This window comes from Acanthochromis polyacanthus, chromosome 5 (assembly GCF_021347895.1).
Source record: "Acanthochromis polyacanthus isolate Apoly-LR-REF ecotype Palm Island chromosome 5, KAUST_Apoly_ChrSc, whole genome shotgun sequence".
NCBI classification, from domain to species: domain Eukaryota; kingdom Metazoa; phylum Chordata; class Actinopteri; family Pomacentridae; genus Acanthochromis; species Acanthochromis polyacanthus.
Window position 1 is genome coordinate 27,236,522 of NC_067117.1, and position 19,566 is coordinate 27,256,087.

The 19,566-nt window shown below is 42.1% G+C and overlaps 1 protein-coding gene across 6 annotated transcripts in view; it reads right to left on the reverse strand.

Moving 5' to 3' along the window:
- Nucleotides 1–410: 410 nt before the first annotated feature.
- The window catches only part of iqsec1b (IQ motif and Sec7 domain ArfGEF 1b), a 232,400-nt gene continuing 213,244 nt past the window's right edge, over nt 411–19,566 (reverse strand). For 5 of the 6 annotated variants that reach the window (XM_051948457.1, XM_051948456.1, XM_051948458.1 and 2 more), the window contains 12 exons: nt 17,984–19,242; nt 17,254–17,415; nt 16,052–16,174; nt 13,655–13,821; nt 13,017–13,156; nt 12,384–12,413; nt 12,105–12,230; nt 11,915–12,014; nt 10,504–10,665; nt 9,248–9,424; nt 7,991–8,040; nt 411–4,920 (listed from right to left, as the gene is read on the reverse strand). In XM_051948457.1, the coding sequence (XP_051804417.1) occupies nt 4,378–4,920; nt 7,991–8,040; nt 9,248–9,424; nt 10,504–10,665; nt 11,915–12,014; nt 12,105–12,230; nt 12,384–12,413; nt 13,017–13,156; nt 13,655–13,821; nt 16,052–16,174; nt 17,254–17,415; nt 17,984–19,242 (3,039 nt within the window). In that variant the 3' untranslated portion in view covers nt 411–4,377. The remainder of the gene's footprint in view (nt 4,921–7,990; nt 8,041–9,247; nt 9,425–10,503; nt 10,666–11,914; nt 12,015–12,104; nt 12,231–12,383; nt 12,414–13,016; nt 13,157–13,654; nt 13,822–16,051; nt 16,175–17,253; nt 17,416–17,983; nt 19,243–19,566) is intronic. The other variant, XM_051948460.1, reaches the window with a different exon arrangement.

Below are 19,566 nucleotides of genomic sequence, written 5' to 3' on the forward strand. Positions count from 1 at the left end.
AAAGTTGGATTCTTGGACTGTAGTTTGACTGTTTTTTTAACGAAGTATTTCTGGTGTATCTGGAACCACTCTAGTAAGCCAAGTCCTAAAATTCTAGAGTTACTTAACCTTTTGTGGGTAGGAAAGAATAGGACTCTTTGGCCATTTTTAGGTAGAAAAGCCGTATTTCCTTCTTACAGTGAAGTTGGCTCCTATATACTAAAAACACTTACATTTTCCAGGCCGTTTCCAATATTTCTTCCCATTTACTGTTTAGTCTAAACCTAAACATCCAAACTTACCACTAAATATGGACTGTCTGTTCCATAAAAAGTGATGAGTGAGTGAACTCAACCTACAGAAGGTCCAGTTTCTAGACCTTCCCAGTCATTTGTCTGAAGAAAAAACACGTACAGACACTCAGAAGCAGCTCAGGTTTTACAGTATATTGTTTTATTTTGCGTTCTCAACATTGTCACAGTACTAGTTTTACATCAATAGGGTTTTTGTCTACTTAGAAACAGAATGCATAATAAAATAAGAGCACTCCTCCCTTTCATTTGACTTCAAAAGTGGGCTGTGAGAAAACAGGAGCATCTCAGGAAATAAGAAGCAGTGTTAACCGTGTAACAGTTGGCTGTTCGTCTCTAGATCCTATGATAATTCAGTCCTGTCGGAGGCAGAGAGAAGCAGTTTGATGATTATGTAAAGATCAGAGGGGAGCAAGAATGCACCTTCAATGTAACTGCAGACAATGAGTAGTTATAATAATAAGAATAATTAATAATAAGAATAATTTACAGACTATTTACATATGTTTCTCATTCTTGACTACCCATCCTTTAAAACGTTTGCTCAATTTCAAACCCTCTTTGCTTCATCGCGCTCCATTAGATTTCCCCGGGTGGATTTTTGCTATTTACACTCAGCAGTACACCGCCACATCTTCATACTGTACAGTGGAAATAGAGGTGAAATGCATGCCAGAGTAGAATGACACAAGTTTTAAAAATGAAAAGACACGCTAGCAGGCCAGAACTCATCTAAATGTAAACAAGCATCAGCCAGAGAGAAATCAAAGCTACACTGAAAGTTTAGGGTCGAGTCAAGCATGCTGCTTGATAGAACAACAGTTAAAAAAAAAGAGAGAGAGAGAGAGAGACAGAAGAAATAAAGAAACAATAGGCATCAATGGCATGCAACAAAGCACCTCACATGGAATCTGGACAGGTTTTACAATAGATCAGTCTTCTGGATGGTTATGAATCGATGCAATCAGGATGTAGTAAAACTAACTGAAGCTTTTTGTTCGCTGCATTATTTCTTAACAACTAGTTTGTAATCAGGATGTAGTCTAAAGACAGAATTTATCACCTGAAGGGCTGAAAATTTTTACTACTATACTTGTTACTAAACTGATTTTAAAGTGCAGTATTGGCACCTTCCTGACATAAACTACATGCTTTGATCGCTGTATATTTGACAGATCATAAATATTGGATTCTACAGCACCCTGCAGTGCATTTAGTAGAGCTAAGATAATGGTAAATGTTGCAATTGCCAGCTTAAAATTAAAGATTAATAAATGCAGTAATAATGCCAGTTAAATCAGTAATAAATCATCAAAAAGAACAACTGGGTTGCCAGGTTGGGATCACTTTGGCAGGTGTTTTTCTTCCAGAAAATTGTTACGCAGAAGTGGCAAGAAACTCAGACCCATCTCATCTTGTGATCAGTTTAGTTACTCGACAGCTTAAACATCGGCCAGGGCTAATAATCATTTGCCAAAAACTGTGATAGATATCATCTGTGCTCTTGCCCCATTGCTATGTCTTATTTGCATTAATTTTATTAATTTTATCCACTGTAGGTGGATTTTATCTGGCCATATGTTCATGAAGACCACTCCTGTGATGGTGCACTACTTATCTACATACACAAATCCAAACAAAAACATGGATCCACTCATATAAGATATAAGGACACCAGCCCTGACTTAATTTTAAAAACTCAAAAAGTTGTCTTCTGAGTGGGTTATTGCTGATGTAAGGAGCATTGATAAAAGGTTTACTAATAGACAATTTTATCAATAAATCCAATTATGAATCCTGTTGAAAAGGAAGTTTATTTGAAAAGTTGAGAACATAAAAATTTAAGAATACTGATCTACTGGTTATCACTTGACAACAGCAACGTGTTCGCCACTGACAGAGACAGAGACAATGTGAAGATTAGAGAGTTCCACTTTAAATACTCAATTATCACTTTAATTTTCAGATGACAGAGTACATCTTTTTGTCATGCCGGCTCTAAAGATAACAGAAATTTGTGTTGGTAAAGAACATTTCCCCCCTTTACAGCTGTGATAAGATCCAGCTTGAACTATGGTTGAACACTAAGATCCAGTGAACTACTGTACTGTATGCGGATCAGGAAAAGATACAGATTCGGTTATCGTCTGGAGTGACACAAACACATAGTTGACTTTGGCTGGCTGTAGTTGAAGAAGTCAAAACTATTCTACCATTTGAACAACTGTCAACTGTAACACTGATATAGGTCGGGAATACACAATAGCTTGAAAGTCTCGTCAAAATACACTGTTACATGCAATTATTTTCCGTGACATTCTGTATCGGCGCAGAAGATCCAGTCCATCCAAATCCATGTGGATACTCATAAACACTGAGGAAGAAATGACAAAGGACAAAAAAACAGGGAAACTAACAGAACCAAAGCAAAATGACCAACCACCAGATTGCAAAATGTTCTTGGACAACAACAACAACAAAAAAGTAAATACATATTGCACAAGTTAAAAAAAAAAAGCATCTCATAGTCTTCAAGCAGATACAGACTAATTTCTGCCACTGATATCACCTAAGTAGAACAAGTGCTGTGTCTATCACTTTCAACAGAAAATATGCTCCAGCACACCAGCCCCCTGCCTCTGCTCTGAACACTCCACAGATACTGTGCACAGGATTGGCTGGGAGGTACAGTCAGCCATCCCATAATATGTCAGAAAGATGATTGATATAAAAACTGCCATTTGTGTTGAGTGAAGCATAAGGGTGCTGTCACCATCACAGAATGATAATTACTGATTTTTAGTACTGTGGCGTCTGCGTGGCTCCCAGGAAAAAGAGTCAGATGGAGGGAGTGAACAGCCCTGCACGATGGCTCGCTGCTCCAGAGACGCTCGGTGAAACCAAAGAGGGACGGGGCTCACTCAGCCAGCTGAGAGCTTCACCACTGGGACAGTCATGTTGCTGTTTCCCTGCTGCACAGTTTGCACAGACTCCTTCAGTTTCCACATCCAAAAAAAAAGCCACCCCTCCTCCTCTTCCTGCTGCACAGACTTGAAGAATCCGAACCAGGTTTGCAGTTCGACAAATATATTCATATTGTTTATTGGACTCTAAAAAAATAGTTTAAAAAAATAAAATGAGGGCGGGCTAGCAGCCTGCACTGAAGGGCGGACATTCAGAAGAACCTGTTTGCTCAGCAGCTCGCTGTGGCTTCCGTTTTCCAGAGCAAGAGAGATAACTCCGAACCAAAGACAGTGGACGAGACTGTGGGCAGGCCGGCGTTCACCGGCCCTCAACAATCGTCAACGGAGTTCTAACTCAAAGGCAACCATTTACAGTAGTGTTCCAGCTTACATCGGCTTAACTAATAAAAGCTTTGATTGGTTTCTTAACAGTGAAAGTACGCCTCCTATGTGTGAATATAATACTGAGTCTTAATTGATGCCATTTGTTCCGTAATAATAATTATAACAGTTGATATTATCATTTTACAAAATACTATGCACAATATACATAAAGCAATTTTTGTGACTAAATTAGTAAATGCTTCAATAATTGGCACATTTATCACTGCTAACAAAGATATCACAGTGCACTGTGAGCTACCGCTACATTAAATACTCGTCCAGCTACTGCTGAGGCCGACTGTGTCTGTCCAGCCACACTAACCTCACACTAGATAAAATCACTTTGTAGACATTAAAGTCGAGATTACTATTGAGTTCTTCGGTAAAATACTAATAAGCAAGATATTTGATCGTGTTCCTTTAATTTACTGAGGAGAAACAGTAGTTGTGGTCTTTGTGCATGCTTTTGCAATGTTTGTCTGCTGCTCCTGGAGCAAGCAGACATGAATTATGACCTGAAATGTGTTGAAAGGAGCAAGCGGAAAAGAAAAAAACTGAATAAATTGCCCCACTGAGCAACAAAAAAACAACCAAAAAAAAATCTTAAGGAGGCACAGGATCTCGTCTAGCTTTTCATCCCCAGACCAGTGATGCACAGTGCGACCGTCTCGTCAGCCGAGAACCTCGGAGGAAAAATGAAAATTCAGTCAGAGGGGCCTGGAGAGGCCCCCGTGTGCCCCTCACACCACCGTACTGATGCCGCTGTGCTTGGGCTTGGTGCTGCTGGGGCCCTGGGAGGGCGGTGGCGCCGGGCCGTGGTGGTGGGGGCCGTGGGCCGGGTGGGAGGAGTGTGCCGGGTGGCTGCCGTGGCCGTGCTGTGCGTGAGAGTGAGGCGGGTAGGGCGGCTGCTGGCCGTGCGACGGGGGCGGGTGGTACTGGTGTGGGGGGTGCTGCAGGTGGGCCGGCGGGTGGTAGTGGTGGTGGTGGTGGTAAGGCGGGGGGTTCTGGGTCATGTGGCAGAACTGGGCGTGGTGCGGGTGCATGGGGCCCGGCCCTGCGTCCGTCTCCACGCGGGCCGTGTGGTGCAGGTTGGCCGGGTGGGGGGTGTGGGAGATGAGGGTGGGGTGCAGAGGGGTGGGGCTGGGGGACTTGACCCGCCTGGTGCCAAACAGAGATCCGAGCAGCGAGGAGGAGTTGGGCAGCGATTGGCCACTGTGGCGGGACGGGCAGTCTCGGCTGGAGGGGGTTCTCCGCCGCATGTGAGGGCTGCTAATGATGGACCCCTGCAAGAGAGCAAAGAGTCAGATCACAGAAACACACAGCAGATACAACAGAAACCTTCTTAACATCCAGCGGAATAAAAATGCTATTGCTGAAGATTCAAGTTTTACACATGCAAAAATACATTTTTGTGGATGTGAAACACTGTAGTGCACACAGCCTTGTTGAATTCTTATCACAACAGCTCCAGCTGCATGACCTGCTACAGCTGATCTCAAAATTTCCCATGATTGCTTGTGTTGCCTTGTGGAAAAGCGTCTCCATTTCCTTTTCCAGTTCACTGCCTTTGTTTGTCTAACCATGCTAACATCTCTCGGTCGACTCTCTCTAAATGGTCTGGAGGCTCAGCTTGCTGAGGCTGTCAGAGCCGGCGGTATCTGCGCTGTCACGAGCAGACAAACAGCTTCTAAGTCCTCAGACTCTCTCTGACTGCTGATACTGTTGTGAGTTCCTGTCACTGGTATATCTGGTTTCCAAGGTTGCAGTGTCCTCTTTAATTCCTATCCGGCCTCACTTCTGAACCTGTGATGTACAATCTGAAGCTTCACATGTATTTTCATGTTCAGGTTCACTGACTGCACTGATGTGTGTTGATGTTTGCAAATTTCCACTCAGAAAAAAACAAACCTCACTGTCATATTTTCCAAGCTGAACAACAGACTAGCAGGTTAAAAAGAAAACAGTCAAAACAAAAGAAATGAAGCGCATCATTCAGAGCCATGCACATAACATGCAAAGAACTCCTCACAGACGTCCCTGAAAATTCTAAAATATCCAGAGTCTCGAAGTAATGATGTGTTCATCATAGAGCAGCCTGACCCTTGGAAGTCACTGTGCACTATGATCTGCAGGATATGGAATATTGTTTTGCTGCTATGAAGATAGAGAAATATCCTATATTCCTTATAAATAACCACGATGCTTGAAAAGATGAAAATACAAATCTACACATACATTACGTATTCATCTTTGTGTAGCACTAGTAATATGTGAAGGTTCTAAACGCGCTAGCTTTGCACGAGTGGAATGCAGGTTGTTAACTAGTTTATTTGTTCTGGCTGGATGGTTATGGCAGAACCTTTAAACTTTACTGTGTGTATTGAGTATCATTTAAAAAACATTCTCAAACACCAAAAGATACTGAGGCCCTGTTCTTCATCTTGAGCAAAATTGATTAATGCTAATATTAGCCAGCTAATAGCTAGTTCAACTAAACTGTGATTATTCCTGCATTTTTATTCCTGTCTTTAAAGATTAACATCTCAAGCAGGAACTAATGACGTTCAGGCTGTGGATGTATTAAGGTGAACTAAGTCTCGCATAGTCAGATCATTCTGTTGAAAAGAAAGGTCTAACAACACTTAACTATTATTTTGCTATCGGGGAAACAAAACGTGCTTGTTTATTTCCTTAAACCAATCACACTTGTACTTGGTGGAGCAAGGTGAAGGATGCAGCTACAGTGTTCCTGCAAAATAGTTTTTTTAGTGGAACATTTGCATCTATTCAGATAAATTCACCCAAATAAATAAATATTCAGGACGGCCTAACTGCATGAAATCTGCAGCAAATCTTCTAATTTTCAGTGTGATAGGTTGCTAGCCAGATATTGTTGTTGTTTCCTGTTGAAATGGATTATTTTAAAAATAGAAACACATGAAGGGTCAATGGCAGGCTTAAACATTCGATAAGTCCGACTGATGGAAATCAGACACCGGATTACGAGATGGAACCACATTCATTTGAATTAAAATGGGACACATACTTAAAAAAAAACAAATAAAACAAGCGAAAGAGCATGTGTGACATAAACTCTCACTGGCTGGTCTCCTCTTGGCTCCCAGCACACATGAAGAGAATAAAATAAAAATAACATACACCTCATGTTGGACTTTGTAATGATAGTAAAACAATAAAACAAATGGATCCAGTTCGGGTAATTAAAAAAGCGTTTTCAATTGGTTTGTGACGCACAGAAAAAGATATCAAAAACTGAAGTGTGCTCCTGCTCTGATGAATATGTGTGGGTGGGCATCCCATCAGGAACTGTAGTAACTTGGTTGGCTGCTATGCTAACTGCTGGTTCACATCACAGCACTATTCCTGGGGGCTTATTTCAGACCGTGGTGGGGCTCAGTGATGATAGAGAAATTGTTGGTTTTTGGGTCTTTTCATGGGATTTGCCGACAATAAGAAAAACCTAGTACATAATAATGCCAGCCTACTTTAAAGTCCGGAAGCTCTGGCAGATTCAAGCTAGCGCAGAAAGAAACAGCTTGAGTCAAATAATCAGTTCAAGCTAACTCAGTTAGCCACATACTAAACAAATCTGAGAACACTGTCTGTAAAGCAATATCCCTAGTAGATCTTTAAAGTCTTTATCTAATATGTATTATATTGTTGATTAGTTGTATTCTTATTAACCTGAAATTGCCATGTAAATATTAGCTAAAGTTAAAGTGATTACAAGTGAATGCAATGCAGTATTAAGTATAATATTTCCTTCTGAAATGCAGTGGAGTGAAGGACCTTGAAGTAGCAGAAACTGGAAACACTCAAGCAAAGTACCTCAAAACCGAGTAAATGTGCTTATTAGACCCTGCAGTGAGTAAGAGTGACAGTAAAAAAGGAAAGGGTAGGAACTTCTGGCGAAGGTCAGGGGTCAGTGAAAGGAAGCGGTGCGAGTCGGTGACTTCAAACTGTGTGAGCATGCCGGAGCTGACAGAGCACAGGCAGCTCCACTCAGAGAGAACAAACCAAGGGCAAAATTCAGGACAACTTAACCACTATGCAAGAGAGGATGACTCAAAGGTGAGAGTCTTATGTTAACAGAGTGGACCTAAAATGAGTCAGGAGTATCATGTCATGCTATGTAAGGGGTTAACGTTCCAGCCACAGCAGTGATATCATTCCTGTTCAGCCCAATGCATGCATGGCGACCGAGGTGCTCAGAAAAAAAAACACACCACCAAAACAGAAAAGAACACCAAAAAGAAACAATGAAACAGACTTGTGTGTTCACAGTGAACATAAAGTCGGAGGACAGCTCGGCATCGGTTGCGTCCTACTTACTTCCATATTGCTGTCTAGCGATCCTGCACTGCTGCGTCTCCCACGCTTGCCTGCCCAGAACATGTAACATGACAGATCAGAAACGCCTGGTTAAAAATGTGGAGGTGCACACATCCCTTCTGTCTAGAATGGGAGGATACTAACACTAAGGTGGCACGTGACTAGCAAGCAGCGGACTGATCGTAAGGCACAGGGAGGAGAATAACAACTAGAGGAAAGACAAGAAACAAGCTCCAAAACTAGGTCAGCCTTCGATCTCCTAAGGTTTCTACACAGCAACCCGAGGCACTGCTGGCAGGAGACCTTCCCATTAGGAGAAGAAGCGTAGTCTGGCTGCATTAGAAGGATACTCCAGCAGTTTATTGGCGTCAAGGTTAGACAAATTTAAAAAAAGAGTGACTGAAATTGAAGCATCAGAGGCCAAAATATCAGAAAAGTCCAAGCTTCCAGTTACTTGCAGATGTTTTTGGTAAAAAAAAAAAAAAAAAAAAAAAAGTAGGCTCCAAACTCAAACCGAGACTAGCCTCATCAGAAAGAAACAATAAAAAAAAACAAAACGATGCAGCCCTCACCATGACTGATAACCATTAACTTTCTCTTTGAAGGAAATGGATGTTCTAACATGACAGTCAGATGTAATTTTAATCCTGCACAATTATCTCCTAAAGGAAGAAAGGCCTCTAAAAACCAAAACAGGTTGGGCTCTATAAAGGCTGAAACTCTTTCGATGGCTGCAGCTTATTCAGAAAGCATCAAAAGCGTTGATCAAAAACAACATTGCATTCATTATTTAATGTTGCTTCAGTCATCTTAGGTCACATAGTGTGCCAGTGCAGAGCAGCTCCCTGCACCCTGCCTGAATCAATGGCGTACCATTAATTCTTCTTACCGCTAAGACGCTCAAATTGATCGCAGTGACCTACATAGTGCTGCCTCTCAGCCCGCTGGTGACACAGGATTATTAGTTGATAGTCTCTAGTAAATTACACCTGGGCCCATTAGTAAACACACCCATCTCTATGTCCTCGCTTCACTGGCTCAGAGGCTCTGCGCTTGCAGGCAGTCGCTGTGGCCACCACCCAAATCAGAACTGCACAGGAGCAGAGAGCCGACTTCTTCCAAGTTTCCAAATCAATAAGCATTCAAAAGGAGCAAATAGTATTATGCCAGCATCCAGCTCGGGTGTACAACCTACTCTGCCTAGCAGAGGGGATGAGACTTAGGATACTATGTTACTATGGCAACCCCCGACTTTACCTGCATCCGAGAGGTCACGTAAGGAGCTGCTGAGGGCGCTCCTCTTCAGACCTTCACCGATGGCGTAGCTGTCGTCTAGACTCGCTCGGCTCAGATTTCCATTTCCTGTATCCTTCTTTAACCCCGAACTCTGGGACATGCTGGGTCTCACAACACCCTTCTGTTTTTCTAGCTCAGCTGTGCAGAGAAGACATGCAACATGAATACATGAATAAATATCTATGTTTGCAGTGATATAATACAACACAGGGAACGACAATGATCATCTTGTAATAATGCAGTCTTTTGCTGGGAAACTTTAAGTCCTGGCAGTTATGTGGATGTTAAAACACTGAAACAGTTTTTGGCCTCCAAACTTCCCGGATCCTAATCCAATCGACCTTCCACACGATGCGCCGGAACAAACCTGATGGAGGTTAGAGAGGTGGATGTAATGTTCCCATATTGTGGAAATCCAATTTTAGTGTCTATAGTGCTTGTTATGCACTTGGAGGTGTAAAGTGAAAGCTGTGAAGATATTAGGACCTTTATGTTTGGCATTCCTCCACTTTTGCTAACTGTGTGACACTGTCATTTCACTGCCAACTGCTTCCAGGTGAACCTTTCAGAATGAGCAGCTGCCTCTCAGCTTACCAGGTTTGTTTACGTTCTAGAGTTGCTTTTGTAAAACTATAAAATGTCAACCATGAATAAAGTTGTGTAATAATGGAAAAATGAACCATTTTTGCAATATTTTGATCTGAAAAATTTCAATACACATTCCAAGTACATATGAGACACAATGTGAAACGTTTAATGTTGTGGTTGACAGGTGCATGCTTTTATCCATCCATCCATCCTCTATACACCGCTTTATCCTCATATAGGGTCATGGGGGGGGCTGGAGCCTATCCCAGCCGATTCAGGCAAAGGCAGGGGACATCCTGGACAGGTCGCCAGTCTGTCGCAGGGCTACATATACAGACAAACAATCACACTCACATTCACACCTACGGACAATTTGGAGTTATCAATTAACCTCAGCACATTTTTGGACTGTGGTAGGAAGCTGGAGTGTCCAGAGAAAACCCACGCATGCACAGAGAGAACATGCAAAATCCATGCAGAAAGATTCCCGGGAAAGCCGGGATGCGAACCAGGGATCTTCTTGCTGCAAGGCGAAAGTGCTAACCACTACTCCACTGTGCAGCCTGCATACTTTTATATTCATTGAAAATTCAATATTTAGAAAAAAACAGCATAATTGTTCTGCTCACATTCTATCCGGTACTTCTCCATTTCTTGGACTTCTGCAATAGATTCTCGCAAATCGTCGGTGAACTTTTTGCGGTCCTGAGGATTGGGTGCATTGAAGTTGATGAGGACTTTGATGTCAGCTCCGGGAATGGCTGAGGTCAGACGAACTCCATTGGGATAATCTGAAGCGTGATGATGACAATGCTTTAACTTACACAATAGAGGAACAATAAAATGAGTGGAGCCTATGACTATTAGGACTGTTTAATACAACAACTGATAGAACTTATGCAACCATTAAGATATATGTAAACGTCTAACAAAATGCTTGTTGGATAGTTAAAGAATTGTTCTTCCATAGCTTTCTGATGTCACAAAGGCATCTGTCTTCATAATTTTCAAAAAAAATACCATCAGCAAGATCTTTTTTTTCAAAACTACTTCAGTTACATTTTGCATGTAAAAGAAGAAAACTCCCTCATAGTGTCTTTTAGCTTACAGGAAACATTGGTTTAAGTATAAAATTTTGTTCCTTGGAGCTTCAATCAGTCGACATGTGGTACAAATGACATGCTAGACAGATATATTCAACACAGTGTTGGGTTTATCTACTTGTTTACCTGTAGATATTCCCTCTCGCACCCCTGTCTACAAGAAATTGTAGGTGTGCATCTTTACAGACAACACCATGAATGTACGTGCGTTCTTATTCCCATTTCTAAAATTTAATGCTGTTATTGCTCCTCTGCACAATGGCAGATGTTTTTGTGTGTCCATTCCAAAATGGTACAAATGTGTTCAGCAGTGTGTTCATCCTAAACTATTTGTTTACATCACAACACAGTATTATACACTGTGTTTCCACCACAAGAACCTTCCCTGGGGATTTTCTGAATGGGATATTGACCGGAGCAACCAAGGTTGGAGTTAAGCTCCAGGGAGGTTGTTTTACCCCTTAAAAAGTCCCTGCTCAGGGGGGGTTGTACCTTAAGTTTAGGTAGTTCCAAAACTTAAGGTTGAGGAACTTTTAGGACTTTTCACCTTCCTGACCTTCCAAGTATTCTCAGTTTTGTACCTTCAATTGCTAACAGTATATTTTCATTTTGTTCACTGCACTTTCTAGAAAAACATGGAACTACAGAGAAAATCCTAAATGTATGACATCCAGGTCTTAACGTGAGGGCTCACAATGCGAAAGTCAGCTTTAAAATTTTATTAAGATTGCATAAAAACGTAGTAAAACAGCCACTGCTTCTAAAAATGTCAGGTGCCTAATTTGTCCTACTCTCATAGGGGTTTAGACCCGAGTGGCAAAACAGATCAAAAAGAGGCTGAAGTAAGCTTTAGTTCCTGGAACTTATAGTTTCGGAGATTTTTGGTGGAAACAGCCTTACTGACTCTTCTATGAACGGCTATGCAAATGGAGCTTACACTGATTCTCAAAGAGCAGCACTTGCATGCCATAAAGGGAGAAGGACTGCCGGAAGCTGTAGGTCACAGAGTTCTTCTTCTTCTGGAAAATTTTTGTAACCTATAAAAAAAAGCATAGCATAATTTAGATTCTTTCAGTGGAGTGCCCAAGTTAGTTCTCAGTGTGCTGGAAGAGGAATATTTGCCGTACCACTAGCAGGTCATTGAAGAGGAAGATCTCCCTTTGGTGCAGGCCCAGCTTTTGCGGTTTGTTGGGGTCGGGCACTTCAAAAAGTCTGCAGTAACAGACGAGTCTCCGGTGGGGTAGAGATAGTACCTGCACACACGACACAGCAGCATTTCTGACTCAGTGTCTTGTTGCTTCAAACATGTAACTTGATAGAATCAACAGTGTTTACATCTCTTCCATAAAAATATATTCAAATATTCTCAACGCTGGGATATAAATAACTGAAAAAGTGACACTTACACAGCCAAGACCATGGTGTAAAGAGCCAATCTAAAGAGAGAGAGAGATACATTGAAGAGATATTTTTACAGAGATCGGTAGGAACATTTGTGATATACAACAGGAAAGACATTGTAAGTAATGTTCAACAAGAAATACGGGCCAGATTTAAAACAAGGAATCTAGCTTCCATGTGTCCTTCATGGTCCTGATCTTGACATCCTCAAGATCCTTCAAACTTCTGCTGATTTGTGTGTAAATGCAGTCACATAACAAAAGGGAAGGCTTGGGTCTCTTCAAAATGACTGGGTGCTATTATTTTCATGGAGCATGTCAGCCAGCACTTTCTAAAATAACAAAAAAGCATTGTGGCTTGCAGGGCAAAAGACATGTTACGTTCATCTCAGCATGAAAGTCTTCAACCTTGAAGAATTGATGTGTCACACAGAGAAGAAATAAGACTCAGGTAAAGAATGCTATTTCATTTCTGCTTGTTTTTAGAGATTGTTGCCCACGAATAATCCAGTGCTCTCTGTGGCAGCTCAGAGCTACATTGGGTAATTTGGTTAGGTCTCACTTCATCTCTTGAATGAAGGAAAAGATAAAAGTAGTCACACTCTGCATGCAGAAGCCCAAGGGCAAACTCAAACTTACCGGCTTCTTTCCTACAATCAGTTTCTCCACTTTCTGGACCTGAGACACGTGGTCTTCATTAGTCTTGAGCTCTCGTTTGCGAATCCGTTCATATATCCCTACCAGCATTTCTCGGGGGATGTCCTCCCCATCATCCACTCCTGTCAGAGGATGAGATGAAAAGAGAGAGAGAGAGAGAGAGAAAAAAGAGGGATTAATGATTAATTAACAGATTTATGAGAACCGATGAACCCCTGAATTTACTTACATACTGCTGTGCTGCACATATATCTCACAAAGCACAAAGAAATGTCCTTCACAGCTCTCTGAGGACAAGTATGTCTCCTGCACTCAATACTGTACTTTAATTACTGACACTCCAATAGGCAGAGAAATTAGTTAGTCATGCCATAAAGCCCTTTGCTAATACCCTCAAAATCTGTTGAGGGCAACTTAAAAAGTGCTTTGCTTCGCCAACAAAGCTTTCTTGGCCATGACTTACTAAAAAAAAATTAATACCTTATTGACACGGCCATTAATCAAGGCAAAATGCATGCACAATACTATATTTGAGGAGAATATTTAACAGTGACGCCTTAGCAGAATATTGGTTTTGTGACAGTAAGCTGGATATGGTGCAGGGAGGCAGAACAAAGTACCCCGAAGGTTCTTCACAAAGTCCTCCAGCTTCATCTTCCTCTCAGGCTTGACGTTGGGGCTGTACATGTCTGTGTTGAGGAGGATGATGGCGAAGGCCAGGATGAAGATGGTGTCGGGATTCCTGAACTGTCGCACCACCCCAGGGTTGCAGATGCAGTAGCGTTGGCTGGAAGAAGAATAGCAGACATCAAATAAAATCAACAGGCATTATATTTGTGAAGAAGTTAGTTGACATTGAGAAGCCAAAATATTATAAGCACCAGGGCTGAACTTAACCACATCCTCTAAAGGTGCCCTCTGGTATTTGGCACTTTGGCACCAGGTTTTACAACAAACTCTTTAAATCCTGTAAAATGCAAGCTCCACCTGTCACAGTTCTGACTTATCCTAGTTCAGTTCTGACTTAGTCCTCTGTCAATTGCTCATGGTTTGTCCCTCCTTGAACCACTGTTGGCAAGTATTCACCACTGCAGACCCCACAATTCATACCAATTAGGAAAGGCTCAGAACCACAGCCATCTAGTCAAAGCAATCTGATCCTTTTTTAAGTTCCTTGTTCAGGTCTTTGCATCTCCCCTTTTCTCATGCATCCAGCATGTTACCTACAAGAATCAACTGTAATTATAGTCCAGTATACTTCAGATCTTGATGTGCAGCACTGAATAAAATGGTCTCCGTTCTTTTCTTGATCTTTATATGGTCTATTGGCTCATGGCTGTATATCCTTCTGGCATTTGTTTTGACTAATATACTTTGTGCAAAAACAAAAAAGGAAAAATCTTCATTTTTCTGCTGTAAGAAAGCCGCTTCAGCTTGGGTGTGAATGGGTATAAATTGACAATATCAGTATTGATATTTTTATTCCAATGTCAATGAGTAATTACTTCAAAGCTCATCATTGGCATCTAATATTTGCATTTCTTGTTTGAATATCTTTAAATTAATCCCAGTTGTCTTGTGCAGGGCTAAGCCCAGGATGCAGCGATGGTGTCCCTGCAAAATACCAACAAGGGAGGCAAACATTATCATTAAAATTGCTAATTTATAGAATAATCTAAATACTGTTTCCTGCAACAAACAGGATTTTCAAAGAGGTAGGTAGGCAGATAGCAGAGCGGTAGGAGAAGGCCTCATAAAATGCACAGTCTAAACAGTCAACTAGTACATTGTGATTAGCCCCACTTCTAAAGACAACTTACACATTACCCCAACTGCTGTGAGTTTATACAGTTTATTCATTTGGGCATGTGAATGAAACATTCCATGCGTCCATAATACAGGACAAACCCAGCTCTGCTGACGGTCCAGCAACATCTTGTCAGAGCCAATGCCAAATTAGAATTAAAGCTGAGGCACTTTCCATAAATAACTCCTTTAAAAAACTGAAAGGAGTTTTCTTATATTTGAAAAAAAAATCTACAAAAAGCTGCATCATAATGCTCCGACTTAACATTCGACTACTCTAAGTCAGTTAGTAAATGAGAAAGCATCAGTATGACAAATTTCCTTCAAGGCAAAATAAATCTGCCAGCCTCCTTGTCAGTGATTAGCTCAGTTTCAGGGCAAGGGTATCAGTGTTGTTGATCATATTAATATCGAGCTCCCTGCTATCTGCTTTGTGGTCGTCATATATAGCTAAATGATGCCACATAGCTTCTAGTAACAGTGAGCCAGTACCAGTGAAGCCTGCCAGTACAGCCTGCAGCCATCAGATAAGCCATTTCTGAGTCATCATAAAGTGAGCTTGTGATCATATCTGAACTGGGCTGCAGGCAACCACCAGATGATCAGTTATCTTTATCTCCCCAGTGAAACAGTGACTACAGTGTTTACTGAGGCTGAAATGTCCTTGTTTAGTGCTGATCGAAGCGAATTCTCCATGGGCATGAGAGCACCTTTCTACTGGAGGATTTCGTGAAAGTAAATGAAGCACAAACAACATCCATCAGTTACCCTGGAGGAGGTTTTCCTCAACTTTTTGAACTAATTTTCTCTAAATTATTTTCTGGTCGAACAAAGTCTGGATTTGAAATGGCTTTGCACTGCTCTACTGATCTCGGCTCATGAGTATTAAATTAAGATAGTGACTTTTTGGTGTCACCTCTGTTTCAGAGGATAATGGTGTTTTTGAAGTGTTGCAAAGCTAGCGTGTGCTATCCATTAATCATACTATTTTGGTGGTAAATACTAGACACGGCAATGAGCCCAGTAATGACCATCCTGTCACATAATCAGTTGGTCTAAGCTGATGTACGACCCCATTTGCAAAACATACTTTTTTTTTTTTTGCTCTTTTCAGTGGAGCAGCTACATGACTTGGGTTATCTAAGCTGTGTGGTTTGGGAAGTGAAGCCGTGTCATGGGTTGTGTCCCCAGCTTTCACAGGAGATTCTCACCTGTAGGCCTCTATCAGCCGTTCGACCTTCTGGGCTTCTCCCTGGACTCTGATGTGTGCCTGGAATTTCCTGAGGGCTTCATCCAGCTCCATGGCTGAGAAATCCATTTCATCCACCACACAGCTGGTAAAACAGCACATAGGTACAATTGTTTTCACATTCAAAATGAGATACATATTACTTATAGTAGCACTAATAATTGTTTTTTGGCCACATGAGGGAAAAACTTCACAAGTGCAGCATCACCTACATTCAATATCACCTTGGTGTGCATTTACTGAAAACCTCTGCCTCCTGAGATTACTGAGGCTGAACCACTAATGTACAGTAAATCTGCCAAAACAATGAGCTGAAACAATGCTAAAAAGCTCTATAGAGTTGATGAGAACTGCAGAATTGGGTGATAATTCTCCCCTTGCATTTTGTGAATAACATGTGATCCATTGTCCATGTACAAAGGTAGATTTGCGTAGCTTTACTGCAGGGTATCTGCGTGAAATTCAATATGTTTTCCCTGCTCTCCTGACACTTTTTACTTCAATAAAAGGCCAGTGAGCATTTCTTTCTCCTCTGAGAAGGGGATTGTGACTCAGCTCACCAGAGCTCTATTACCTTGATATCTTGCATGTCAGGATTTATAGACATTTTCTCAAGGAGCCCTTTAGATATGCCTGTCAAACTGACACCACTGGACCTTTCCTAGCTTTATCGTCCGCTGAATCTCAATGGGCTTTGATAGAGCTGGTGTGCTTCAAGTGTGAATCAGATAAGTCCGTCCAATCTAAAGCATAAAATACAGGCGCTATTTTAATGATGTAAAGGATCACCCTTTGAAAATACAAGAGTTTTACAGCTTCCCTCTCTTATTAAAGAGGACTGGGGAATATAAATAGGATCCGTATGTTTATCTGAATGCCACATCAATTTCCTGAGTGGATTCTATTTCTGTTTATTTCCTGGATGTAACTGAAGTCATTATGTAGTCCTCAGAAACTCCAAAAACTGTTTGAATGAGGGTAGATTGCAAACTGCCAACCCTATTTGCAACTAAATGATGATTTATATTTATGTTCCCGGGAAGCAAATAACCTCAAATTCTGTACACTGGCATAGGTGGCAAGTTAAATCAAAAGCCTGAAATAATCTGCCTGGATATGCAAATCCACCAAAGAGCACACAGACAAGAAATGCTGCAAACTCACTCAAGGACATCTCGGTTGAACTGTTTCTGTCTGTTCCCCAGGAACTCGCCAATCATCTGCCTACTCAAGCCTTTCCTCTGGAGCAGGAAGTGAGCCACACCCACCGGAGTGTCTGGAACAAAGTTTCGCTCTATCAGATACTGGATGCCTTTTTCTGGTTTCCTAGATACACAGGAAAGAGTAGAGAGACAAAGAGAGAGACAAAAAAGAGAAGGAGTGAGGACCCAATCCAAATCTGTGATTATCCCACTGCACTTCTGCCCCAGCCAAATGTGTGTCAGATGAGGGACAGGATTTAGGGAAGCAGAGGGGGAGCGGGAGCTATTGAGCCAGGATGCTGATCACAAATGATTAAAAGAATCTTAATAGTCTGCTCTAAAAGAAACCAAATCCACAATCATCTATGATTAAACAGAATCAACCAGCCTTAGATGAACCATTCTGCATGAAGTGGAGCAGAATGAGTCCCAGGCTTGTTTGACACCTCAAGTAGAACAATCAAATATTCATGTTTTAATCAACATCATTGCATATTTAAAACATTGGCGCCCTCAACAAAATAACATTTTCTAGACCATGAGTAATAAACTTTATCTAATTTGCATAACCTCCTTTATCCTTCTTGTGATATGTGACTGGATCATTTTGAGGCTACAAGGTCCAAGCAATGTATCAGAAAGAGCCTGGCTCTGTGTATTTTAATGGATGTAGTGTAGTGGAGTGTACATACTTGTTGAAGAGGTTCAGACCAATGCGGTAGTGCCTCTTGCGAATGATGTCATTGCTAAATGCAGGTGAGTCCCAACTGTTGCGAGTTTCTTTGTGGTATGTCTGCTTGCTGAGCGTCTGCTCCCTCAGGCTGTCCCTGGATGAGGACTCAGAGCTGCAGTTGATGGTATCGTTGGAGTTCGATGTGCTGTTGATGCTGTCATTGTCACCGTCAGAGAAATCAGACTCTGACTTGCTCTGTCGGTTTGCTGTACCATTGATAGCCAGGTGGGCCTCCAGCTGTCGGGGTCGATGGCGGGAGGCATCGTCTTCTCTGGAAGGCCCTCGAGGTGGCAGGCTGTGGCTGATGTGTTTGGGGCTGCTCTGCTGGTTGCCGAGCGCCCGATCGTAGGCGTTCTGTCTCTTCAAAGAGCTGCGGTCAGAACGATCGCTCAGCTCCACAGAGCTGTCGCTAGGAGGCTCTATGGTCAGTAGGGGTAGGTGGTCCACCCGCAAACGCTGGTCTTGGCATTCTAAGGAAGGTGTGCTGCGACAGCTGGTGTCCGTGTCCCCTTTTTCATCCTTATGAGCCAAGGACCAGTAATCCTGGGAGGAGTTGAGGGAACGCTGACGCAAGTCTGATTCTGTGCTGGAGGGTCGATCTACAGACTGAGACAGAGGCAGGGGAGGCGACAGCTCTTCCTCATCTATGTAAAGGGTGACATCGCTGTAAGATGCTGTCATCTCGTCCAGTTTGCGGTGCTCTGAGGTGTGTGAGGGTTTCACCTGACAGCTGACCTCCCTGTTCATGTCCTGGAGGCTTCTTCCTGGCTCTGATTGACTGTCTTCACCATGTAGGCTGCGGCAGTTTAGAGCATCATCAATGGACTCAGCTAGAGATTTGACCTGCCTGGAGAAGGCATCCTCGAGTTCCGTGATGGCATCTGTGAAGTCACTCTGTGCTGTAGGGGTCTTGGCTTGCACACCCATCTCTCCACTATGCTCTGACTGCACCAATGCACCGATCTTGGTGCCGTCATCTGTTAGCGATACCTGCTTTCCCTCGAAGTAGGAGCTGTGGACTTTTTCAGGTCCTTCGAAGGAAAACTGCATTCTCATATTGGATAGGACAATTCGTCTGGACATACGGTTCTCAGACATAGAACTTCTCAGACGCTCAAAATTCTTGTTCATCTGGTACTGACGGAAGGCTGTCTGGATGGTGCGGGCAGCATGCCGGGTTATGAAACGCCCACCATATTTGCGCTCTAGCATCTCCACCTGCAGGAGAACAAGGGAAAGTTGGTGTTGGCCATGAAAATGCTCCCTGTATTGGGACAATTAGTGTCTGTAAATAAATAGAATCAAGGACAAAGACAGTGATCACATAGTATGACAGATTCTGTATTTGGCTTATGAAACATATGCGTACGTACACCTTATAATCTGTACAGGCAGCGGCAAAATTGAGTAACAACTGAACAAAAACTGAATAACAGCTGACTCCTGAACATTATGGAAATAGCAGGTTGTCAAAAAAAATCTGTGTTGTTACTAAGAAAACTCAGCTGTCATCACTCAATGCAAGTAAAAAATTTTGACTCA